Below are 22,612 nucleotides of genomic sequence, written 5' to 3'. Positions count from 1 at the left end.
TGTTGACACCGTGACCAAAATGTATGAGTCGAGGGTGATAAGACCGCTGTCGACTTTACATTACACAAGGAATTTTCGCTCTTTAGATATTTGTCCAGCAGGTTTCTCTTAAAGAGAAGCCCTCTCTTCACTGTCGAAAGCAAAGTCCGCGACTATGAACTAAAAGAAGCACTTTTGGTTCTTCGAAAATTCTGAGGTTGCAAAGCTGGAGCTCATTACTGGTTCGGTTATGAAAACGGAACGCCGCCATTGACACCGTGACATAAAAAGTATGAAGCTATAGTGTCGTAACAGGGGCCACCGAACCCAACAATTGTCAGGAATGTTTGGATATTTGTCTATTGGGTTTGTGTGAAATGAATCCCACCCTTCTTTGTCACTTGAAAATGTGTTTACCCGAACTAAATAATTTATTTTCGATGCTTTTAAAATGTTAGTGAATTGAAGATACGTAGTTGATGGGTGGTTGGTGGCGTATTAACATTATACCAATGTAGTATTTGGATTACGCCACTTGGAGGCGATATTGCCCTATTTGACGACGTTTTTTAAAAAGACTAATTTTAAAATGTCCATGCAGACGTATTAAAAATATTTAACTCTGCTGTTGTGTCATTTGTCATTAAAATAAGTAGTAAAATATATTTAAGTGTCAAATTCATGTGGGTAATGGCAATGATTAATATTCATAAGAACGCGCATCGTGATTGGTTGGTAACTGTGGGCTCTTTTTCCTAAGCCAATGATCTTGATGTATAGTAAAGAGTAGGTCATGCGACTTGCACGCTGAAAAGACGCGGCGGAAGGAGAAGCGGAATGGGCCACATTTGAGGGGAGGGGAGGCAGGGGGCTTAACCACGGAGGGTTCCCACGAAACGTCGTGTATTTATTTGCGTGTGTGTATGTGTGTGCGAGAGTGAATATTTGCGGTAGAGTTCAGTGAACCGTCGCGTAGAGACGTTTCCGCCCACAGTAAAGATGGCGGCTCCCTGGCTGGAGAATCTATCGGAGTCTCTGGGTTCTCCGGAGCCTGCCGTTCGGCTTATATTTTCCATTTTAATCGGTAAGTTTCACCTCCAGTTACTGGTTATGCATTGTCACTCCCCAATATGTCTTATGGGTATTTTCGTTCGATTTTAGATATGCTTTTTTTTCATGAACTGTTACATTGACGTGTACTAATGTGACTGAAGGCACTCCAAAACATGTAGCTGTGTTGTTTATTTGCTTGTCATGTATTATGTATCCATAAAACGTAACTATGCAAAACCTGGACATGTCCTTTCAAGCAAAGGCACCGGCATTGATGCTCGTAACAGATAGTAACTACTTTTAGTAGGGATTCAAGTGTACTTTCACCTTTTGTATTCACTCATTTCCAATCTAATTTACTTGAAATGTACTACGAAGCAGCCAAAAACATAAAGTCGTGTGTGCCTTGTGACATGTAAAGTTTAGAATGTCGCATATTTTGCAGTGTTTGGTGGGTAAACATTGAAATACCTCCATGGTGGTAACATTTCCCACGGTTGCTGAAGGTAACACAAAACAGTGTCGTCGGTGTGTATTGTAAATGTATACAATATATTATGAAGCAGGTTAAACACCAATAGGCATGTTTTATTCTAACATTTATCATTTGTTCCTGTGTTAATTCATTCAGCGATTAATATAAATACAGGAAGTGAACTGATCAGTTACTGAGACATAATTGTCTGTGAAGTGGAAATGTATGAAGTTACACAATCAATGCTAAGAATGTTGAAAATAATCCGTGACACTGAAAGGGTGTCATTAGAGTGAACTTTGCCCTGACACATATGAGAGCGCCGGTTACTTTCTAAACTGCTGCAGAGCCCAAATGACAGCATGTAGATCTGATAACATATGCATGTTCCACATCCCTGTGTTGCTCAATGGGTCTTGCGTAACACATTGGTCATCAACAGCAACTACATTGCAGTGCCCCTTTAAACGGCTTTAATGACTAAGGTAGGTGATAACGTCTTTGAGAACTTAGTAGACTACTTTGTAGTGGTGCTGCTTCCTACCTGTGTGTTAATATAGCCAAATGGTAATATAAAAATATAAACATCTCTCAGGGTTCACACTTGTGGTTCGGTGTTCTGGTCCTGATAATAAATGAAAACAAAAATGATACTTTGTGCCCATCAAAGTCGACCAACTCATCACGTCCTGGTCCGCCGTATTATTCATTCATTCATTCATTTTCTACCGCTTTTCCTCACGAGGGTCGTGGGGGTGCTGGAGCCTATCCCAGCTGTCTTCGGGCGAGAGGCGGGGTACACCCTGGACTGGTCGCCAGCCAATCACAGGGCACATATAGACAAACAACCATTCACACTCACATTCATACCTATGGACAATTTGGAGTCGCTAATTAACCTAGCATGTTTTTGGAATGTGGGAGGAAACCGGAGTCCGCCGTATTATTATTATTATTATTAAAAACTGGTCAACATAAAATTTGCCACCATAAATGAGTGTGTTCATATTGGTGCATCAATGCAAACACAAACAGACTGAGAAACCGTTTATTAACGTAATGCAAACGTGCAATATTTCCATCACTGCCTCTGTCACTACCTCGAAAACATATTTATTTATTTAACAACTCAATACACTCAATACAATACACTCATATGTGACTTTGACTCTTCTGTATACACCATTCATTATTTGCACTCGGACACACTCATCATTTCACTAAAATTAATATATGTTCTGGTTGTCTGCAATACATATCTGCTCCTGTGCAATATTATGTGTACATCTTGGATATCCTGTATATATCTTGTTAAACTGTCTTTTTTTTTACTTTACTTTTTGTATATATTTTTAAAACTTAACTATTGCACTGAAAGGAGAATGTAGTGGGTATTTGTCATTGTCCATACAATCTTGTTCCCGTTTCTTCGTATTTCTATTTATTACCAAGCAAGCAAACAAAGGCATTGTCTCCTGTTGCCTCTCTTGCTCTGGTACAAAAACCGTAGGCCCACCCCTGGTGCATGCTGGTCCTGTGAGCACTGCCTACCTAAATAGATTGCAGGTGCCCAGGGTGTTATCCAATGAAATAAACCCACAAATTAACTACTAATTAACCCCGACAAAATATGATGGATAAACAAATAAATAACTAACAAGAAAATATTATGGGCAGCACGGCGGTCTAGTGGTTAGCGCGCAGACCTCACAGCTAGGAAACCAGGGTTCAATTCCACCCTCGTGGAGTTTGCATGTTCTCTCCGGTTTTCTCCGGGTACTCCGGTTTCCTCCCACATTCCAAAAACATGCTAGGTTAATTGTCCATAGGTATGAATGTGAGTGTGAATGGTTGTTTGTCTATATGTGCCCTGTGATTGGCTGGCGACCAGTCCAGGGTGGACCCCGCCTCTCACCCAAAGACAGCTGGGATAGGCTCCAGCACCCCCGCGACCCTCGTGAGGAAAAAGCGGTAGAAAATGAATGAATGAATGAAGAAAATATTATCAAGTAATCCAAACAAAACAACAACAAGAAGAAATAAATGAACAGATATTAGAAACCAAGGAACACACTACTAAATAGTATATGACAATAAAGGCCATTCCATCCATTCCATAATTATTGCTCAACATGTTTTTTGCTAAACCAGCTTTATCAATAAAAACAGCACAAAAAAGTGGGAGGAGTTAAAGGAACTGCCACTTCAAAGTTTCAACACCTTTCTTCTTTCATGGTAAACTTCACAGCCGTCCTGTTGGCCCACTTTCCACAAATAACAAAATCCAGCCATTTACATTTTGCACAAAAGTAGGACAACAATGGCAAACTGTGGTTAAAACGTCCTTTTTATTATTGGCCATTCAGATTTAGACTATTGAATTATTTCGAGAGCGCATTCAAAAGCGCATGCAGTGACCGATTGTGTTTATCTTTACCCCCGAGGTGCCATATTTCCATGCCCTCATATCCAGTGATTGTCATGTGTTTGCAGGCACCATGTGTTTTTCACCACATTAACACCAGACCTTCACTCGGCTCATATTGCCTCATGTCTCTCTTTTTCTCCTGCAGGGTATCCCTTCGCTCTGGTGTACCGAAGTTTCTTGTTCCACCAGCCGCCCACCATTATCCACCTGTTCCACACTTTCTCTGGGCTGGCTCTGGCAACGTTCAACTTTGGTGAGATGAAAAGGAAGGCGGGCGGGGTTGTTTATACGGCAGTATGTTTGTCATTGTTTGTGGATAATGGCGGCACTTAACAGCAGATGTCTTTTGTCAGAACCACAGGTTCAAATTACAGCAGTGATGCTAAATCTAGGAATGCACCAGAATCTTACCGTTGAAGGGGGACCTATTGTGCTCATTTTTAAACCCATTTTGGATGCCCCCCTCCTTCTTGGTCACACGGCAAAAGTGCTTCTTAACTAAGAACCACATAGGAAATCCACCCCTCTGTGATGTCACAAAGGAACAGTTTTACCACGCCTTTTCAAACGGAGCGTTTTGATCCATCGCAAACTTCTTTCAGGACTCGCTTCCAAATGCGTAAACCTCATTATCTGAAACTTTGGCATTGTTTAACAACATCGTTTAATACTACATTTATAGTCAAATGCCTTGGCAAGAAAAATGAATATTGTGTATCCATCCATATGTCTGAGCAATGACTACTATACCTAATTGATAAACAATGGAAAAGATAGCAATCTTGAACGACTCCCAGACTTCATCAAGATTATTTGGTTTGATCTTCCAACCCTCCTCTTACCTTTTTAATCTCAAATATACTCAATAATGTTCATATCCGGTGACGGGGCTGGCCAGTCTTGTAGCATCTTGACCTTCCTCAGTATGAGGAGCCTTAATGTGGAGGCTGAAGTATAAGAAGAAGAATCTTTTTTGATTTGCAAGGAAATAGGCAGCAAGAATTTAGCAATAACTCAACAATTGGGTTATATTTGCCAGTGACGGATAGTGGAAAAGTGGCGGAAGGTTTGATTTTTCTGATGAATCGTTCAATGAACTGCATCCCAATCACTTGCAGATACTGCAAAAGGTCTGTTGGAACTCGCATGAACCCAAGATTCACCCAGGCAACAGCGTGGATGTTTAACATCAACAGCCTAGAGACCGGAGCTAGGGTCTGGGTGGGACTGGGCCGCATCAGGTTTTCACAAAAAAATTACAAAAAACGCATTTATTAAAAACCAAAAAATTTAAAAAACTTCGCTTTGGTTCCAATTTTCTAGAAGAAAAGCTCTGATAAAACATTCCACTGTTCTCAAATATCTTACTTTTTATTTTTCTACACAAAATAAGATGAAAAATAAATAAACAAATCAAGAATAAAGAAAATCAATCAATCAGTAATAAATAAATAAATATAATAATAATAATAATAAAAACTTAAGAAAGCACATAGTTGGTGGGTAGACAATTTTTTTTGTCCAGATTATAATTAACAAGGCATTATTAGAGCCCTGTAGACATGACAAAACACGACTATAGTCCCATTTATACTCTTTTTATTTACAACATATTGCGCAACTGCAGGGTCTTGAGACACATGCTAACTCGCAAACTAGAGAGCTAGCGACCTAAACGGTAGCCTTCAAGTTATTTCCTTGAAACTTAAATAGCCAAAAACTTACCACTTCCACACAGATAGGGAGGATAGCTATTAACAGTTATTTAACCTTTAACATGAACATTAATCAAACGTAATAATTTTTTTCTGGGTACATGATACCATACAGCATCCATATCAAAAAACATGCGGCCCGCGGGCCAAATGTGGCCTGCAGGACACTAGTTTGAGGCCCCTGGCCTAGAGTATCAAAAAACGCATGCTCATAAACTTGTAGTCCCAAGAGAGGGCAAATTCTTCAGCAGGATGGCAGGTGAGCCAAAAGAGAGCCATAGAGGCAAACATCACTGATATACAAGAAACATTCCAGGGTACACCCTGGACTGGTGGCCAGCCAATCACAGGGCATGGCTTATTTTGTAAAACACAATTTAAATCTACTGAGGATTTCTCTGACTTTTAGCCGATTCACTGACTTCCCGCTGAGTGCATAAAGCAATATCACTTATTCAATTTCACCTCTTTTAATTGGCTTCGCACTTTTGTTAGCTCATGGTTTTTAATTAAAGGAGTGAATAGAATATTTGCAAATGAGACTGAAACTGCTTAATACACTGATAATGTAAACGGACGCATACGCTAGACAAAACCCTCCCCTGTGCCTCTTCAAGGGGTTTTAAAATCGTATCATCTCTGTCTTGAGAATATCTCAGAACTCACAAGAGCGTTTTATTTATTTTTACCCCCCGCTGTTTGCATGTGATATTTGGGTTTAGCATTTCCTCAGGCTCGTATTGCTGGTCGGTGGCTCACCACCTCAGGCTCACGTGTGTGTGTGTGTGTGTGTCTTATTTGCATGCAAAGTAGCTTTGGTTGGTTGACTGTGTGAGTTGAAAGGTTTTCCACAAATTCAGTTATTTAAGGAAACACCCCTCAGGCTGAGGATGGTATCCCATCCGTGGATAAACAGCGAAAACTACAAAAGTGATGAAAAAAAACAACTTTCCCTTCACTTGGATTGAATATAATGGTTTTCTGAATGCATTGTTTTTTTGTATTCATGCGTGTTGAGTCATCAGCTTATCCGCATTGAGAACAATAAACGCAATGCAGCTGAAACAAATTAGTGTCGTGACTCATTGTATACTTCGCCCATTAGTTTACATTCTAAGAGTATGAAAAAGTATTTGCTAACTTAATGCATTTAAGCAAAGAGCAGCGGTACCTTCATAAGTCAACCACAAATCAATAAAATAATCCGTTACAGGGTCAAACTGTTGCCGTCACAAAATCTTTAAAATCAATGTTTTCAGTAAGATTTTAATATTTTATCTACCATAAAGTGTAAATGGGGCGCCACGGCGGTCGAGTGGTTAGCGCGCAGACCTCACAGCTAGGAGACCAGGGTTCAATTCCACCCTCGGCCATCTCTGTGTGGAGTTTGCATGTTCTCCCCGTGCATGCGTGGGTTTTCTCCCACATTCCAAAAACATGCTAGGTTAATTAGCGACTCCAAATTGTCCATAGGTATGAATGTGAGTGTGAATGGTTGTTTGTTTATATGTGCCCTGTGATTGGCTGACCACCAGTCCAGGGTGTACCCCGCCTATCGCCTGAAGACAGCTGGGATAGGCTCCAGCACCCCCGCGACCCTTGTGATGAAAAAGCGGTAGAAAATGAATGAATAAAGTGTAAATGTAAGTTAACCACAGTTAATATTTTATATAAATTTCTTGTTCATATCAATATAGGAATAATCTGTTCCAGAGTGTTTAGCACGCAGGCCTCACAGCTAGAAGACCTGAGTTCAATTCCAGTTTGCATGTTCTCCCGTTGCATGCGTGGGTTTTCTCCGGGTACTATGGTTTCCTCCCACATTCCAAAAACATGCTAGGTTAATTGGTGACTCCAAATTGTCCATAGGTATGAATGTGAGTGTGAATGGTTGTTTGTCTATATGTGCCCTGTGATTGGCTGGCGACCAGTCCAGGGTGTACCCGGCCTCTCGCCTGAAGAAGAACAAATGTAAATGTAAGGTAACCACAGTTAAAATGTGAAAACAAGTTCAATTTCCTGTTCTATGGTTATCATCATTCCCACCTCTTTGGCAGCACTGGTACACTTATGTGATGCAATCACACACACACACACACACACACACACACACACACACACAAAAAGCAAGTATAGTGGAGTTAGTCCAATAAGCAGTGAATCCCCAACCAGAGGTACACGTACCCCTAGTGGTACGGGAGCAAATTGCAGGAGGATAAAATGAAATGCAGAAAAATTAAATTTCCAAGATAAGTCAATATCATTTCATATTCATCCACACAATAAAATGGGACAATGCGCTTCAACTAGTTTCTCTAGGGAAACAATAACAGCTATGCCAAAATCATAACAGCTGTATTACATTCACATTCTACCGCTGGAGAATTATCCACATGAGTAGGGGTGGAGGGGGGGGGGGGGGGGGGGGGGTGTATGACGAAAAGGCTCTGGGGGTCCACAAGACAAAAATGTGTGGAAACACTGCTATTGTGACTCACTGCATTAAAGTCTTGTGAGATTTGCTGAAGGCTGATTTATAATATTAGCTAAATTTGGATACAATTGAAGACGGTGGAGGTTTGACTTCAGATAACAAAAAACACTCGCATTGGAGAGGGGGGGGATTGTTTGAATTTGTGGTGTTTTTTTTTTTTTTTTGCAGACACGTTTAATAATCTTTTGCAGCGCTCTGTATTTTCGAGATCACTGCACCTCATAAAAGAATGAATTGACTTTTCTCACTGGCCTTGACATTGATCTTCTTTTATTATTTCTTTTATTCCATTGTTGCTGCACTTTGGATCTCACAGCAGGTCTGTTGCTCAATATTCCTCCTTGTGTAAGACTTTCCCACGCCTTTCCCTCCATCTTACTGGCATTACATGTCCTGTACGTTAGTACGGATAATTCCTACTCAATGGTCAAACTTAGCTGTTTGCTGTTTGTCCCAACAGGTTCCCAGATTTATCACTCGGCAGTATGCATCCTTGTCCAGTTCCTGATGCTGAGGCTGATGGGAAGGACGGTCACAGCTGTCTTGAGCAGCTTCAGCTTTCAGATGGTGAGTAGGGTTACGCGAGATTTTCAATGACTTTAAAACAAGTTTGGATCCTAGTGAACCGGGTTGCTCTGATCAGGGTTTTATGCTGCCGATTCCAATACAGATCATCCATGAGTGAAATCAATACTGATACCCATCACATAATTCATTCATTTATTCATTTTCTACCGCTTTTCCTCACGAGGGTCGCGTGGGGTGCTGGAGCCTATCCCAGCTGTCTTTGTGCGAGAGGAAGGCTACACCCTGGACTGGTCGCCAGCCAATCACATGGCACATATAGACAAACAACCATTCACACTCACATTCATACCTATGGACAATTTGGAGTCGCCAATTAACCTAGCATGTTTTTGGAATGTGGGAGGAAACCGGAGTACCCGGAGAAAACCCACGCATACACACTCCACACAGAGATTACTGAGGTTGGAATTGAACTCGGGTCTCCTAGCTGTTATTATATATCTCCAAAAACGTTGAAATGCAGCTCTCAGTATGACCCTCATGGGATTTAAACAGTATAGAAAATGAATGAATTATAAAGGTTATCACAATATTCAAGTACAACTAAATTGAATGAATAAATTGAGGGTCGCAGGGGGGCTGGAGCCTATCGCAGCTATCTTCAGGCGAGAGGCAGGGTACACACCCTGGACTGGTCGCCAGCCAATCACAGGGCACCTATAGACAAACAACCATTCACACTCACATTCATACCTATGGACAATTTGGAGTCGCCAATTAACCTAGCATGTTTTTGGAATGTGGGAGGAAACCGGAGTACCCGGAGAAAACCCACGCATGCATGGGGAGAACATGCAAACTCCACACTGAAATGGCCGAGGGTGGAATTGAACCTTGGGCTCTAACCACTCGACCGCCGTGTCGCCCTCACAAGATCTTGTGTAGCATCATGTAGCATTTTCTTTGTGCAACACTCGCTTTTTTTCCTGCATCTGTTGGCCTTTTGTATGTGTTTGCAAATGGTAATAATCAATCTAATGATGTGCAAACCGAGATTTGCTTGCCTGGCCAAAAGTGAAGTCATCATGTGGATTTAGCTAAGTAAATATGTTAGCCTTACTGCAGTGGTTTATTCTGTTTTTTTGTAGAAGGTGTGTATAGGTACATTTCAACAAGTAAGCAATGGTTCTCAACTGGTTTGGCTACGGCACCCACTATCACCGCTCACTCGCCACGTATACATGGACCCAAATATTCCAATTCCATTCGGGTTATTTGCTCAAACGGAAAGAATGTAACCTTTGTATACACCTCATTCCGAAAGAAAAGTGCCAATCCGAATGAATATATAATCATATCGAATATTCCTTTCCCCAATCCGATTGAGGTATCTTGTACCCACTCAATCGGAAAGTTGTCTTTGTGGTGTTTTTCTTCTTCTGTTGTTTATTAGCAGCTTTCGTGTGCATTAGCGCCATCTGTGGAACAGAATCTAAACCCTTCTATACGCCATTCACAAGTCCAGTTTTCTTAAAAAAGAAAATACATATCTATATAAAACATGTGCCTAGCTTAATTATAAAATATTAGCAAGATTGAACTTTATCTTTTCCTGTTCCCGGGTGCGTTCTTTCAGCGAATGCTGAGATATGACGTAACACGCAGCTCGAGACGTTGTTCGATTAAAAAAAAAAAATGGAGGCGAGCAGTCGGCACTGGACTGCTGCGGAAAGTTTGTTTTTGATTCAAACTAAATTTCAAGACTGGACGAAGGAAAAACTGGGAATACGGAGTTATTCCAACAAGTGAAAGAAAAACTCGAAGTCGGTATCACGTGATGTTGGTGTTTACGTTTTACTGCGCATGCCCCATTGACTATTCTGGTTGATTATAGCGGCGCATGTAGACACGCGATTGGAATATTCCTTTCCATGTATACCATTGCTTTCGGAAAGGTCATTCGGAAAGATTCTATTCGGAAAGAGAAAAACTCCTCATGTAAACATGGCTACTGACAAACAGTGACCCAAATTGTGGAATTTTTATCTTCTATTTAATGGTAAGCGGACTTTGCAACACAACGTAAGCTGCAGTGGTGAGATGCTGTCCTCTCTTCGTGGTGCGCAGTTCTCGAGCATGTGTTGGACAGTTAGGTCCAACTGGACAGCTGTTCTTAAGTTGTGGACTCCTTTAGAGCAGCTACGCACAATAACCCGTGCAGAAAGCTTTCTAGATCTCCCAGAATCTGCACCTATTCATTGGCGTTCCACAACAATCTGTGTTCATTTATTCCACCCATGTCTCGCCTCCGGACACGCCCACACCCCCTGTGATTGCTCACACTTTTAAGTGCTCCTGAGGACTTCCGGATGACTGCCGATACTTTCTAATTTTGAGTTGATAATAAATGAATAAACCATTTTGGGGAGGTACTTGAAAAGTGGTTAGAAGCTACTACTGGTTGGAGACCCCCGACCTACTATGTGTGTACTCATAGTGGTAACATAGGTCCAAGTTTATTGAGTGTAGACAATCTTGACACAACATCGGTACTGTAAATTTGGTCATTGATTGTGTTTTTGTTTTTTTGGGCAAACTGAAGTTTTGTAAATAAAGTTTTTTTTAATTCTTGTCGTTTCCTTGCAGTTATACCTGCTGGCAGGCTACTACTACACGGCGACAGAGGAGTATGACATCAAGTGGACGATGCCTCACTGTGTCCTCACACTCAAACTTATTGGTAAACCCCCTCTTGCGAAAAGGCGCACGCTTGTGGCTTTCCTTTTTCCAGCCTCCGTCTATCTAGCTCTGCTTTCATCATGCCCATTAACCGCTTATGCACGCTCTTCTGCTAATTCATTCGTCACCCTAACATAGTTTTCTTATGCCCGATTTGCGTTCTCTGATTTCAGGTTTGGCATTTGATTACTATGACGGCGGGAGAGAACCAGTGAGTTGGTTGATGTCGTTTTGCGTTCTTTTGTCTTGTCTTCTTCACATTCACTCACCAGCCACGACATTAGGTGCACCTGTATGATCTCATGAGGAGAAAAGAAAAATCACATTTATGTTCAAGGTCCCATATTATGCCATTTTGAATATTCAATTTTAATGCTAATGCTAGATTACTTGAAGCTTTTCCGAATATTTTGGTTGGCTTTTTTAACTTAACGACGGGTACTAGATACTAGAAACAGCTCAACATTAAACAAAGTACATCTTTTATATTATATGTTACTATAGTAGATGTTCAGGTGTACCTAATTTTGTGGCTAAGCATAGTTCACTCAATGACATTTATCTGGATTAGTTGCTTTATAGGTTTTATTAAGTTGATTTATTCTTAAAAAAACATAAATATGCATCATTTAGCTGATACCGTAGTGAATGCTGTTCCCAAGCAGCCATATTGGAATTGTGTGTAGTCTAGACACTTATTTGTTTTTTTTTTGTTTTGTTTTCCTTTCAATCCTAAATAATCAGGCGGAGCTGAGTTCACAGCAGAAGAGCGCTGCCCTGCCGTCCGTGCTCTCGTTGCTGGAGGTCTGCGGCTTCTCTTACTTCTATGGGGGGTTCCTGGTGGGCCCTCAGTTCACGCTGCGCAGCTACCAGAGGCTGGTTGCAGGGGAGCTCAGCGACTGCCCTGGAAAGCCTCCAAACAGGTAACCCAGTTAGACTGAGTTCATATTTCATATATCTTACATTTCCTATAATCTCGTCACATGTTTCTCTTGGCAGCGTTGCACCGGCTCTGAAGAGGTTTTCTCTAGGTTTTCTTTTCCTGATTATATTTGCTATATTCAGCCCTCATTACCAAGAGAGCTACTACCTGACAGATGAATACGACGTGAGTATGGACATGGGAGACCAACATCGCTTCTCTTTCATTCATGTCTAAACTTTTCTGCTTTCTCCACAGGCTCAGCCGTTCTGGTATCGCTGTGTCTTTATTCTGATCTGGGCTAAAATCATATTATATAAATATGTCTGCTGCTGGCTCATAGCTGTAAGTGTTTTTTTCAGTTATTTGCATTAGTTTCTTTTTTTTCATTGGGTAGAAAGAAACCAACGAACTCCAATTATCAAAATTTGACTCTTTGTAAAGATAATAGTGCTCAGTTATGATAGGTATTCATTTCAAATTATACTATATATACTACAGTAAACCTCGGATATATCGGACTCGGATATATCGGAAATTCGTTCACAACGGACAGATAAAAAAGAACCGATTTTTCTGTAATGCATTTCCAATAAAAATTCATTTCATATATCGGATTTTTTATAATGGATTTCGCCTATTTCGGACAAAATCTGGAAGTCCCGTTCCAATGCATTTCCATTAAATTTCCCTCGCATATATCGGATGGCCGCATCGTGGCGCTCCGATTCGCCGAATCGTGACAGGCTGCTATACGACGTCATTTGCAGCGTTTGCAGCGTTGCCTGCGTGTCCAGGTACATTGGAAACATAGTCAAGGAAGTGCCTTTTTATAACGGATAAAATCCGATTTACGCATATACCGGATATAAATCCGATATACGCGTAAAACGGACATTTTCCGGTATACGCATATAACGGATTTCGCTTATATCGGACAAAACCAGTGGGAACAATTGAATCCGATATATCCGAGGTTTACTGTATGTACTATACATCATACTATAAATACCAACATTTGGCGATACAGGGTTTTCATTGGATAGTGAAAAATTTAGCCTTTTGCATTAATAAGCTGTTGTTTTGATTGTGTTTGTTATTTATGAGGTAGCTGGTACACAGCTGTATTTAGATAATTATATCATTTGAATTAGTAGTTAACGGGCGGCACGGCGGTCGAGTGGTTAGCGCGCAGACCTCACAGCTAGGAGACCAGGGTTCAATTCCACCCTCGGCCATCTCTGTGTGGAGTTTGCATGTTCTCCCTGTGCATGCGTGGGTTTTCTCCGGGTATTCTGGTTTCCTCTCACATTCCAAAAAACATGCTAGGTTAATTGGCGACTCCAAATTGTCCATAGGTATGAATGTGAGTGTGAATGGTTGTTTGTCTATATGTGCCCTGTGATTGGCTGGCCACCAGTCCATATGGCCCAAAGACAGCTGGAAATAGGCTCCAGTTAACCTGACACAGTGAGAAGCTTCACACTTCCTTCTGCAGTCTTAGACCGTAAATGAGTCTTAAGGCACACCCTGATTAGCACCCAGTTTGACAGGTTTTAAATAAATGTCACTAGTCATGATGATATCTACGTCTACAGGAGGGCGTATGCATCTTGACGGGGCTCGGATACAACGGCATGAAAGATGGCAAGCCCCAGTGGGACGCCTGTGCCAATATGAAGGTGTGGCTCTTCGAGACCACGCCGCTCTTCGGGGGAACCATCGCCTCTTTTAACATTAACACCAACGCCTGGGCCGCCAGGTCAGTGGAAACCGTGGAACTGGTGTCACAAAAGTTAATTTAGTCAAGATCCTAGTTGTAATATAGATGACGGCGGCGCAGTCCCAATTCACACAAGGAGAGGCGTCAAAGGGGTTCATGTGCCAAAAAAGTCTTCCCATTGAGCTTTTATGCATGAAACTTTAATATCTGTGGACATGCATATTTTTCCAAGGTGTACTGCTTTTTTTTTTCTTTCTTTTTTTTTTTTTAAAGGAACCTGCTACAAAAAGATCCTCTTCTGCCAAATGGTGCACCGCAAAATAGTAATACATTCGTATCAATCACAAAAGAGTGAGATCTCCGCATTATTTCCTCTCTGTTGGTATCACTACACGTTCCTGTGCGTGTTCATGCGCGGATGGCGACTGCTGCCGTCGCAGTCTCACTTTTTTTTGTTAGCAACGGTTTTGTAATGCAAATATATTCCTCTTTTGATCACGTATTGTTTTGAGAAGCCAAACTCTTTACTGAGGTGACCCCAGTAACTAACCGTAATTAGGTTTGTCTTCACCGAAATGCGACCACAACTCTGAGTCACATTGGGTAATGATACTTTTATCAAAACTAGAGAGCGGTGTCCTTAGTACACAGGCAACTCTGTTTAGCTGGGCCAATCATCAACATCTCAGTTTTGCGAGCGTTCATGAATAAAACCTAACAGGACATCCACTGTTTAATGTCAATGAGACACGCCTCAAGATTAGAGCAGTCCTGTGACAGTGCTAATGTCAAACCACACATACACATACACTGTTCAAGAAAGTACTCAACCATTTCCGCATAAAAGACATTCTATTGTCAGTGCGTCCTGCACAAAACCCATGAGGTTAATGTAGACCTTTCTTCTAAATAATTTTTTATCTATTTCTCCAAAAGCAATTGGAGCTTTTTGTGTCCTAGATGAGAAAACAGGTGTGTCGTATTCTGAGAAAACAATTTCTAAAGCACTTGACCAACAATAAACACGTTATGGAACAAAAAGAATAGCACCACCTGGTCATTAACCATACATGAACACAGTCAAAATGGAAGAAATATGCAGTTGGGTTCTGCAAAACGTCCAATTTTTAAGAATGAGAAAGGAGAATCTCTCTCCGAATGTTCAGAACTCCTGTTTCCGTGCCAGCGTTGTGGGCCTGGAGGAGGTCTTCAAGGCTGTACTTATAGGTTATCGCATGGCATGATACTGGGCCTGATACCAGACAAACCATGTGATGATCTTATTATCATATACTATTTAATCATGAGCTTATTATCACGTACTATTTAATCAAAAGACCATTTTGTTTCCAGAAAATGTTCAGTTTATTACATGTATTATATCTAAACAGTGTAAACACAACAATTGAAAAAATATTTCAACAATATATTTTATCGACAGTCTTATCTTATCAATGTCTGACAATTAAAGTTCCATTAATCAAGTTTGGGTTTTTTGGTGACTGGAGAAGCACTAGGCACTAAGCACTCGTGTGCTGTTCTCTGATTGGTTGTTTCACGGGCACGATACCAGAGCAGCGCGCTCTGAGTGGACAGCTACGGGGGCTGATACTGGACATGGTTAAACTCTATATTTTATCAGTATCACTGCCCTGGGATTTGACACAGTATCATTTCGGCCTTTTTCCCGTATCATTCATGGGCGGTTTCTAGGGTACAGGGACAATTAATACTGTAGTACAGTAAACCTCTGATATATCGGATTCAATTGTTCCCACTGGTTTTGTCCGATATAAGCGAAATCCGTTATATGCGTATACCGGAAAATGTCCGTTTTACGCATATATCGGATTTATATCCGGTATATGCGTAAATCGGATTTTATCCGTTATAAAAAGGCACTTCCTTGACTATGTTTCCAATGTACCTGGACGCGCAGGCAACGCTGCAAACGCTGCAAATGACGTCGTATAGCGGCCTGTCACGATTCGGCGAATCGGAGCGCCACGATGCGGCCATCCGATATATGCGAGGGAAATTTAATGGAAATGCATTGGAATGGGACTGGAGATTTTGTCCGAAATGGGCGAAATCCGTTATAAAAAATCCAATATATGCAATGAATTTTTATTGGAAATGCATTACAGAAAAATTGGTTCTTTTTTTATCTGTCCGTTGTGAGCGAATTTCCGATATATCCGAGGTTTACTGTATGTGATAAAGTAGCTTAGCGTCAGGTGTCATGTTTTGTAGATGCCAAACTAATTGATTCAACAGTGCCTCCTCTGGTTGCATCTGAGTAGTGCAAGCAATCAACAACATTTGATAAATGACTCATTACTCAGTACATAATGTTTATGTTTAGTGATTACATTTCAACTTAGTGTGTTTTAAAAACCAGTGGGGAAGTAATAGAAGTATTATTTCCATATCTTGTAACATGGCAATTTTTTTTTTCTCCATGTATTTTCAGTGTGGCCCTAATTTTATTCATTTTTTTTTAGAATGCGGGGCATGAAAAAATGAGCCGGGAATTGCCTCTAGGCCACACTTTGTACACTGCTAGCATTAAAAAAAAAAAAAAAAAAAAAGATGGGTTTGATTTAATTACAAGTAGATTGTAACTTAATGACCATGGGGAAAATGTAGGTCCCAGATTGAGAACCATTTGAGAACTTATGGTGTATAGGACATTTTCACCGCGTACTAATAGATGATAAATGAAATGAACCTCATTAGTCCTTACATGAGCTTCTAAGTATGTAAAAGCTAAACTGTATCGCTGCCTTTTTTTCACCACCAGGCACGTGTTCAAGCGGTTGAAGTTCTTGGGCAACAAGATGCTATCCCATGTGTCCACTTTGTTCTTTCTGACCATATGGCACGGTCTCCACTCGGGATACATCCTATGCTTCTCCATGGAGTTCTTCATCATCACTGTAGAGAGACAAGTACGCTTTTTCACTCTTATTCTTCATTTACTTCTCAAGCACGCTGAGAAAAATCATTATCTTTGTTTGTCTCATTAAAACTGTTCAACCTTTTAATTAGTTTTTTTGCGTTCTTAAGTGAGTAAACCTTATTGATTAAATCATTGCTAAATGTGCTTATTATTAAATACTGACTTGGGTGGAAATTTTGCACCAGTCCTTTTTTTTTTTTTTTTTTAAAGAAGCCATTATATTTGTGTGCTTATGTGTGACAGGCTCAGGCGTTGGTGCAGGACAGTCCAATGCTGTCAAAGTTGGCAAACAGCTCCCTCTACCCACTCATATACGTCATCCAGCAGTTCATCCACTGGCTCTTCATGGGTTACGCACTGGTGCCCTTCTGCATCTTCAGCTACGATAAATGGCTGAAGGTAATTAACCACAATCATGATTGTGTTATGACTCTTTAATGCGTATGCAGTATGCAGAAATTCGGATCTGTTTTTCATAACAGAAATCAATCGACTTTAACTTTAAAGGTTTCGAATCACAATAGCACATGCACAATAAGCCACAATGGTAAATGTGTGAAAGCTTCTATATTGTAATCTTATTCAGTATTTTGTAATACATCTCAAAGGTCTCACAATACTGTATTGAAAGTGTGTTGTTGTATTGAAAGTGCGCTAGCCTTGATACCGCCATTTTGTGTGTCTGTCGTTTTAATACTACTTAAGATGTGACTCCAAAAATCCACTTATACAGTCAACTCCTGTTTATCTCGCTTAACTGGTTAAACGATAGATTAATTTCCACGATATGAGTCAATTAATTAATATTCATTCATTCATTTTCTACCGCTTGCATGAGACAGCGTTATGATACTTATGATACTTCAAATGCTGTGGCTGCCATCTTGTAACATTCATTCATTTTCTACCGCTTATCCTCACGAGGGTCGCAATGGTGCTGGAGCCTATCCCAGCTGTGTTTTGGCGAGAGGCGGTGTACACCCTGGACTGGTCGCCAGCCAATCACAGGGCACATATAGACAAACAACCATTCACACTCACATTCATACCTATGGACAATTTGGAGTCGCCAATTAACCTAGCATGTTTTTAGAATGTGGGACAAAACCCACGCATGCACGGTGAGAACATGCAAACTCCACACAGAGATGGCTGAGGGTGGAATCGAACTCAGGGTTCCTAGCTGTGAGGCCGGCACACTAACCACTCGAAGCCATACAGCCCAATTAATTAATCATTCAAGTTAATAAATGTAGTATTTTTTGTAGTTGGAGCATACAAAAACCCGTTTATGGTTTTCTAAATACAGGTTTTAACATTATTGGATCCCTGTAGACATGAAATAGTCCAATAGTCACGTTTTTATTCCTATTATTCATTTACATAATATTGCTCAGTAGGGATCGACTGATATGTTTTTTTTTCCGGCTGATGCCAATACCAATTTTTTTCCATCACCCTTAGCCGATGGCCGATATTTTTGGCCGATACTGCTTTTGCTCCCTCAATTTATATGAAAAAATGACAATGATAACAAATATACAGGTCTCAAGTTTAAACAAATATTTACTGAAATGTAAACACCGAACACAGTAGGATTCAGCTTTCTTAAACACACATTTAGACGGCATTATCAACGTTAAAATGAGTAAATATTCAACCACATGCAAAACATTTCTGTCGTAGTTGTACTTTTATCTAGCATCGATGTGATGACTGCTCCTCCGCAGTGTGACGCGGAAAAATATATCTGCAAACCCACACACGTATCGGCTGATACCGATTCAAGTAAAGAACGCAAATATCGTGTCGATCCTTATTGCTCAGGCTACGGGATCAGTGCAAACAGACGCACCAACGTCAGTGTTTTGAAGCAAGCCGACATAAACAATATCACCACTATATCAGTGCAACATCAACTTTGATGGGCGGGTCACATCATCCACATGCCCAACACGCGCCTCCCTAAACAAATCCTATACTTCTAGATCACAGAAGGTCAGTGAGCCCCTGGGGGGGGCGAAAGAAGTGCTTCGAAAACAACATCAAAACTAATCTAAAGAAGTTCAATGTCAGACTGGATAACTGGGAGTATATCTCACTGGTCAGGGACTTACTGTATGGGGCAAATGTGTACACAAAGGAGTAGCTGCTACGGGTTGGAAACCTGCTGTTATTTTATATATCTATACTACACATGAATGCTTTTAAGAGAACATGTAGCATGAGAGTCAAAAGGCATAGTAGTACATGACATGGTAAATGCGGGGGTGGGGGAATACATTGACATTAATTATGTGATGGTGGTCATTTGCAAGTAGGGGGTCGCAGTCCTAAGGCTTAGGGGAGGAAATGAAGGGTTGTCATGGGAATCGGAGCCCCAGCTGACGAAGATGACACCTAGTGATTTTGGGTGGGAATTGACAGGAGGTGAAAAAGACAATTGCTGGCGAATCAATTTCCGGCGATGGAAATAATGTGTTCCACGGTCAAACTGAGCATCATAAACTTTACAGAGTGTTGAAATAAATAAGTAGCAAAACGCCTTCACTGTAACGGCGGGCCAGAAATGTGTAATGATATTTGTCATACACTTTAAATGTACCAATTAAGGCATCGGTTCTACCATAGTCCCGGTCTACAAAAGCAAATAACATGTCTAATTAGCGCTGGAGCAAAAAAAAAAAAGATGCGGCTGTAGGCAACTTCCTGATGTAGATATTTTTTTACTGATGTGACGGACGAGTGGTTAGCGCGCAGGCCTCACAGCAAAGAGACCCGAGTTCCAAATTGTCCATCGGTATGAATGTGAGTGTGAATGGTTGTTTGTCTATATGTGCCCTGTGATTGGCTGGCGACCAGTCCAGGGCGTGCCCCACCTCTCGCCTGAAGACAGCTGGGATAGGCTCCAGCAAACCTGTGAGTGACCCTTGTGAGGATGAGCGGCAGAAAATGAATGAATGAAGGCTCTAACTAGGCTGCTAGGCTTAGCGCGCAGGCCTCACAGCGAGGACACCCGAGTTCGATTCCACCCTCGGCCATCTCTGTGTGGAATTTGCATGTTCTCCCCGTGCATGCGTGGGTTTTCTCCGGGTACTCCGGTTTCCTCCCACATTCCAAAAACATGCTAGGTTAATTGGCGACTCCAAATTGTCCCTAGGTATGATTGTGAGTGTGAATGGTTGTTTGTCTATATGTGCCCTGTGATTGGCTGGCGACCAGTTCAGGGTGTACCCTGCCTCTCGCCCAAAGACAGCTGGGATAGGCTCCAGCACCCTTGCGACCCTCGTGAGGATAAGTGGTAGAAAATAAACAAATATTACAAGATGGCAGTCGCAGCATTTGAAGTAACACTTTCTCATGCACTCTAAATTATTATTAAGGAAGTAATCATTATAAAAATCAACAACAATGGTGATTTTTATTTGACCATGGTGTTTTTTTTTGTGTTGCAGGTGTACACATCGGTCTACTTCTGCGGTCACGTCTTCTTCCTTGTAGCCTTTTTAATCATGCCACACCTGCGAAAGGCACTGGTTCCCAGGAAGGAGCGCAGCCAGCACAAGCAGGATTAAAGTCGGGTACCCGCAGACACTCAATGCAAAGCATCTGGCCTGCAGCATCATTGTTTATTTGTTTTTGACTTTCTTTCTGCTTACTTTTCAGGTCCGTCTGAGACTACTGTCGACAGAAGGGAACTGTGGCAAAAAGGAGCAGAAAGGAAAATATTTTAAGGCCTTTAGTGTATATAATATATAAATATTTGTTCACGTGGAAATAAATCTATATTTTTGTGTTTTTTTTTAAAAAAAAAAGAATAATAATAAGGGTGTTTTTATAAACATTTTTGGAAAAATGTTTACAGGAAAATGACCATTGTGCCACACGGGCCAGTTGAGTGCCCATCAGCGGGCAATTTCCTGTTTGTTTTTATTCTCTGAGAGACACAGTTTGCACTCAGCAGGTTCACAACCAGTCTATTGCCCCCCTTTTCCCTATTATGTGTTTTTTTTTTTGTTGTTTGGCATTTTAATTTCTATATCTCCAAACAATTTTTAGCAGCAGTAGATCTTCACCGGGAGGTGTTAATGCACTTTCGGAATGTAACAACAACAACACGCTGCTCGCATAGAAAACAACAACTGTTGAAAGAGGGGGTTGGTGGGGGGTGATTTATGACAATGGCTAAAACGAGCAGTGTCATAACCACACACACACATACACACACAGTATAACACAACACGACCCGACTCAACATGGCCTTGTGTACATGAATGTTTCTATTTGTCTGACCTGTGATCGGCATTGTGATGAAAAAGACTTGATTTTATACATTTTTCCAATTTTTTGTAGTTTGGAATAAGAAACAATATTTGTGGCAGTGCGGTCCACCTTCCCTCTTTCGGGGGTTTTGTTATTTTGTTTAGTCACTGCCACTCCCTCGAACTTCCTTTTTGCTATGAAATGCACAGCAAGTGTCACTACAACAAAGAACTGTAACCATATTTTTTTACATGTCCTGATATTTTCCACATGACTAACCATTTATGAAACAAATGATAAATGACGGCGGTCATGTTTTTTTTCAACCAACCTTGCTCAAATGTTATATACGCGATTCTCAGTCCCCGAAAGGAGCAAGGCAATGCCCTGTGTGAGAAATTTCAAGTCCGATTAATGAATGGGGTCAAATAACAGTGCCACCATGTGGTTTATTTAGCCGATGCAGCAAATTAAGGGGTGCATCTGTTCAGGAGAGTTAAACCAAAACATAAATTCATTCATTCATTTTCTACCGCTTTTGCCTCACGAGGGTCGCGGGGGGTGCTGGAGCCTATCCCAGCTGTCTTCGGGCGAGAGGCGGGGTACACTCTGGACTGGTCGCCAGCCAATCACAGGGCACATATAGACAAACAACCATTCACACTCAAATTTATACCTATGGACAATTTGGAGTCGCCAATTAACCTAGCATGTTTTTGGAATGTGGGCAGAAACCGGAGTACCCGGAGAACATGCAAACTCTACACAGAGATGGCCGAGTCTGGAATTGAACCCTGGTCTCTTAGCTGTGAGGTCTGTGCGTTAACCACTCATCCGCCGTGCCGCCCAACATAAATACAGTCATGTGGAAAAAAAATGAGGATACGGCATTATTATTATTAAGTAACAAAAATGGCATCATTGTATGTGCTTCATGTCATCTCAGTTTGCTGGATTGCTTGTAGCAAATGCTCTGATTATTATTTTTTGCAAAGCTATGGTGACTGAGATTGATGACCTGTTATTTTTGCCTTACCAAATGTACCAAAATATATATTAAAAAAAAGTGTAATGGCGGGGTATGATTAAAAAAAAATATTTCTAATGTTCATTAAAAAATGCTGCGTTTCAGATTGTCTACTTGCCTTTAATGGGTGATATGACGTCATTTTGCAGTTTAATATGCGTGTGTGTGTATTGTTTAAGGAAATTATCTTAATTTGACATTTTTTCATAACGATTAATACATTGTGATGAGATTAATTGTGCTATTAAAGCAAAAAAAAAAATGGGAACAGCAGGCTGATTTGTGAGGATGTAGCCTGAGAAGG

The 22,612-nt window shown here is 40.9% G+C and overlaps 1 protein-coding gene and 1 non-coding gene across 4 annotated transcripts; both read left to right on the top strand.

Annotated features, from left to right (window-relative positions):
- The first annotated feature begins 67 nt into the window (after nucleotides 1–67).
- LOC131105757 (U7 small nuclear RNA) lies at nucleotides 68–124 on the top strand. Its single transcript, XR_009119990.1, has one exon. It is a non-coding gene; the product is annotated as a U7 small nuclear RNA (small nuclear RNA).
- Nucleotides 125–784: 660 nt separating this feature from the next.
- Nucleotides 785–22,412, top strand: lpcat3 (lysophosphatidylcholine acyltransferase 3). 3 transcript variants are annotated; one of them, XM_058053001.1, is made up of 13 exons: nucleotides 785–1,063; nucleotides 4,081–4,188; nucleotides 8,602–8,711; nucleotides 11,319–11,412; nucleotides 11,585–11,622; nucleotides 12,156–12,334; nucleotides 12,411–12,519; nucleotides 12,592–12,678; nucleotides 13,932–14,095; nucleotides 16,860–17,007; nucleotides 17,262–17,417; nucleotides 20,474–20,594; nucleotides 20,685–22,412. In XM_058053001.1, exons 1-12 carry the CDS (start codon nucleotides 979–981, stop codon nucleotides 20,591–20,593), a joined length of 1,398 nt encoding a protein of 465 aa, XP_057908984.1. In that variant the 5' UTR covers nucleotides 785–978; the 3' UTR covers nucleotide 20,594; nucleotides 20,685–22,412. The 3 variants fall into 3 exon arrangements, with proteins under 3 accessions (XP_057908984.1, XP_057908985.1, XP_057908983.1); XM_058053002.1 differs by having other exon boundaries at nucleotides 786–1,063; nucleotides 8,605–8,711; nucleotides 20,474–20,599; XM_058053000.1 differs by having other exon boundaries at nucleotides 786–1,063; nucleotides 20,474–20,599.
- Nucleotides 22,413–22,612: the final 200 nt, after the last annotated feature.

This window comes from Doryrhamphus excisus, chromosome 17 (genome assembly GCF_030265055.1).
Source record: "Doryrhamphus excisus isolate RoL2022-K1 chromosome 17, RoL_Dexc_1.0, whole genome shotgun sequence".
Classification (NCBI taxonomy): domain Eukaryota; kingdom Metazoa; phylum Chordata; class Actinopteri; order Syngnathiformes; family Syngnathidae; genus Doryrhamphus; species Doryrhamphus excisus.
The sequence above is the reverse complement of the archived record's forward strand: the minus strand, read 5'-3'. Positions and strand labels throughout refer to the sequence as shown.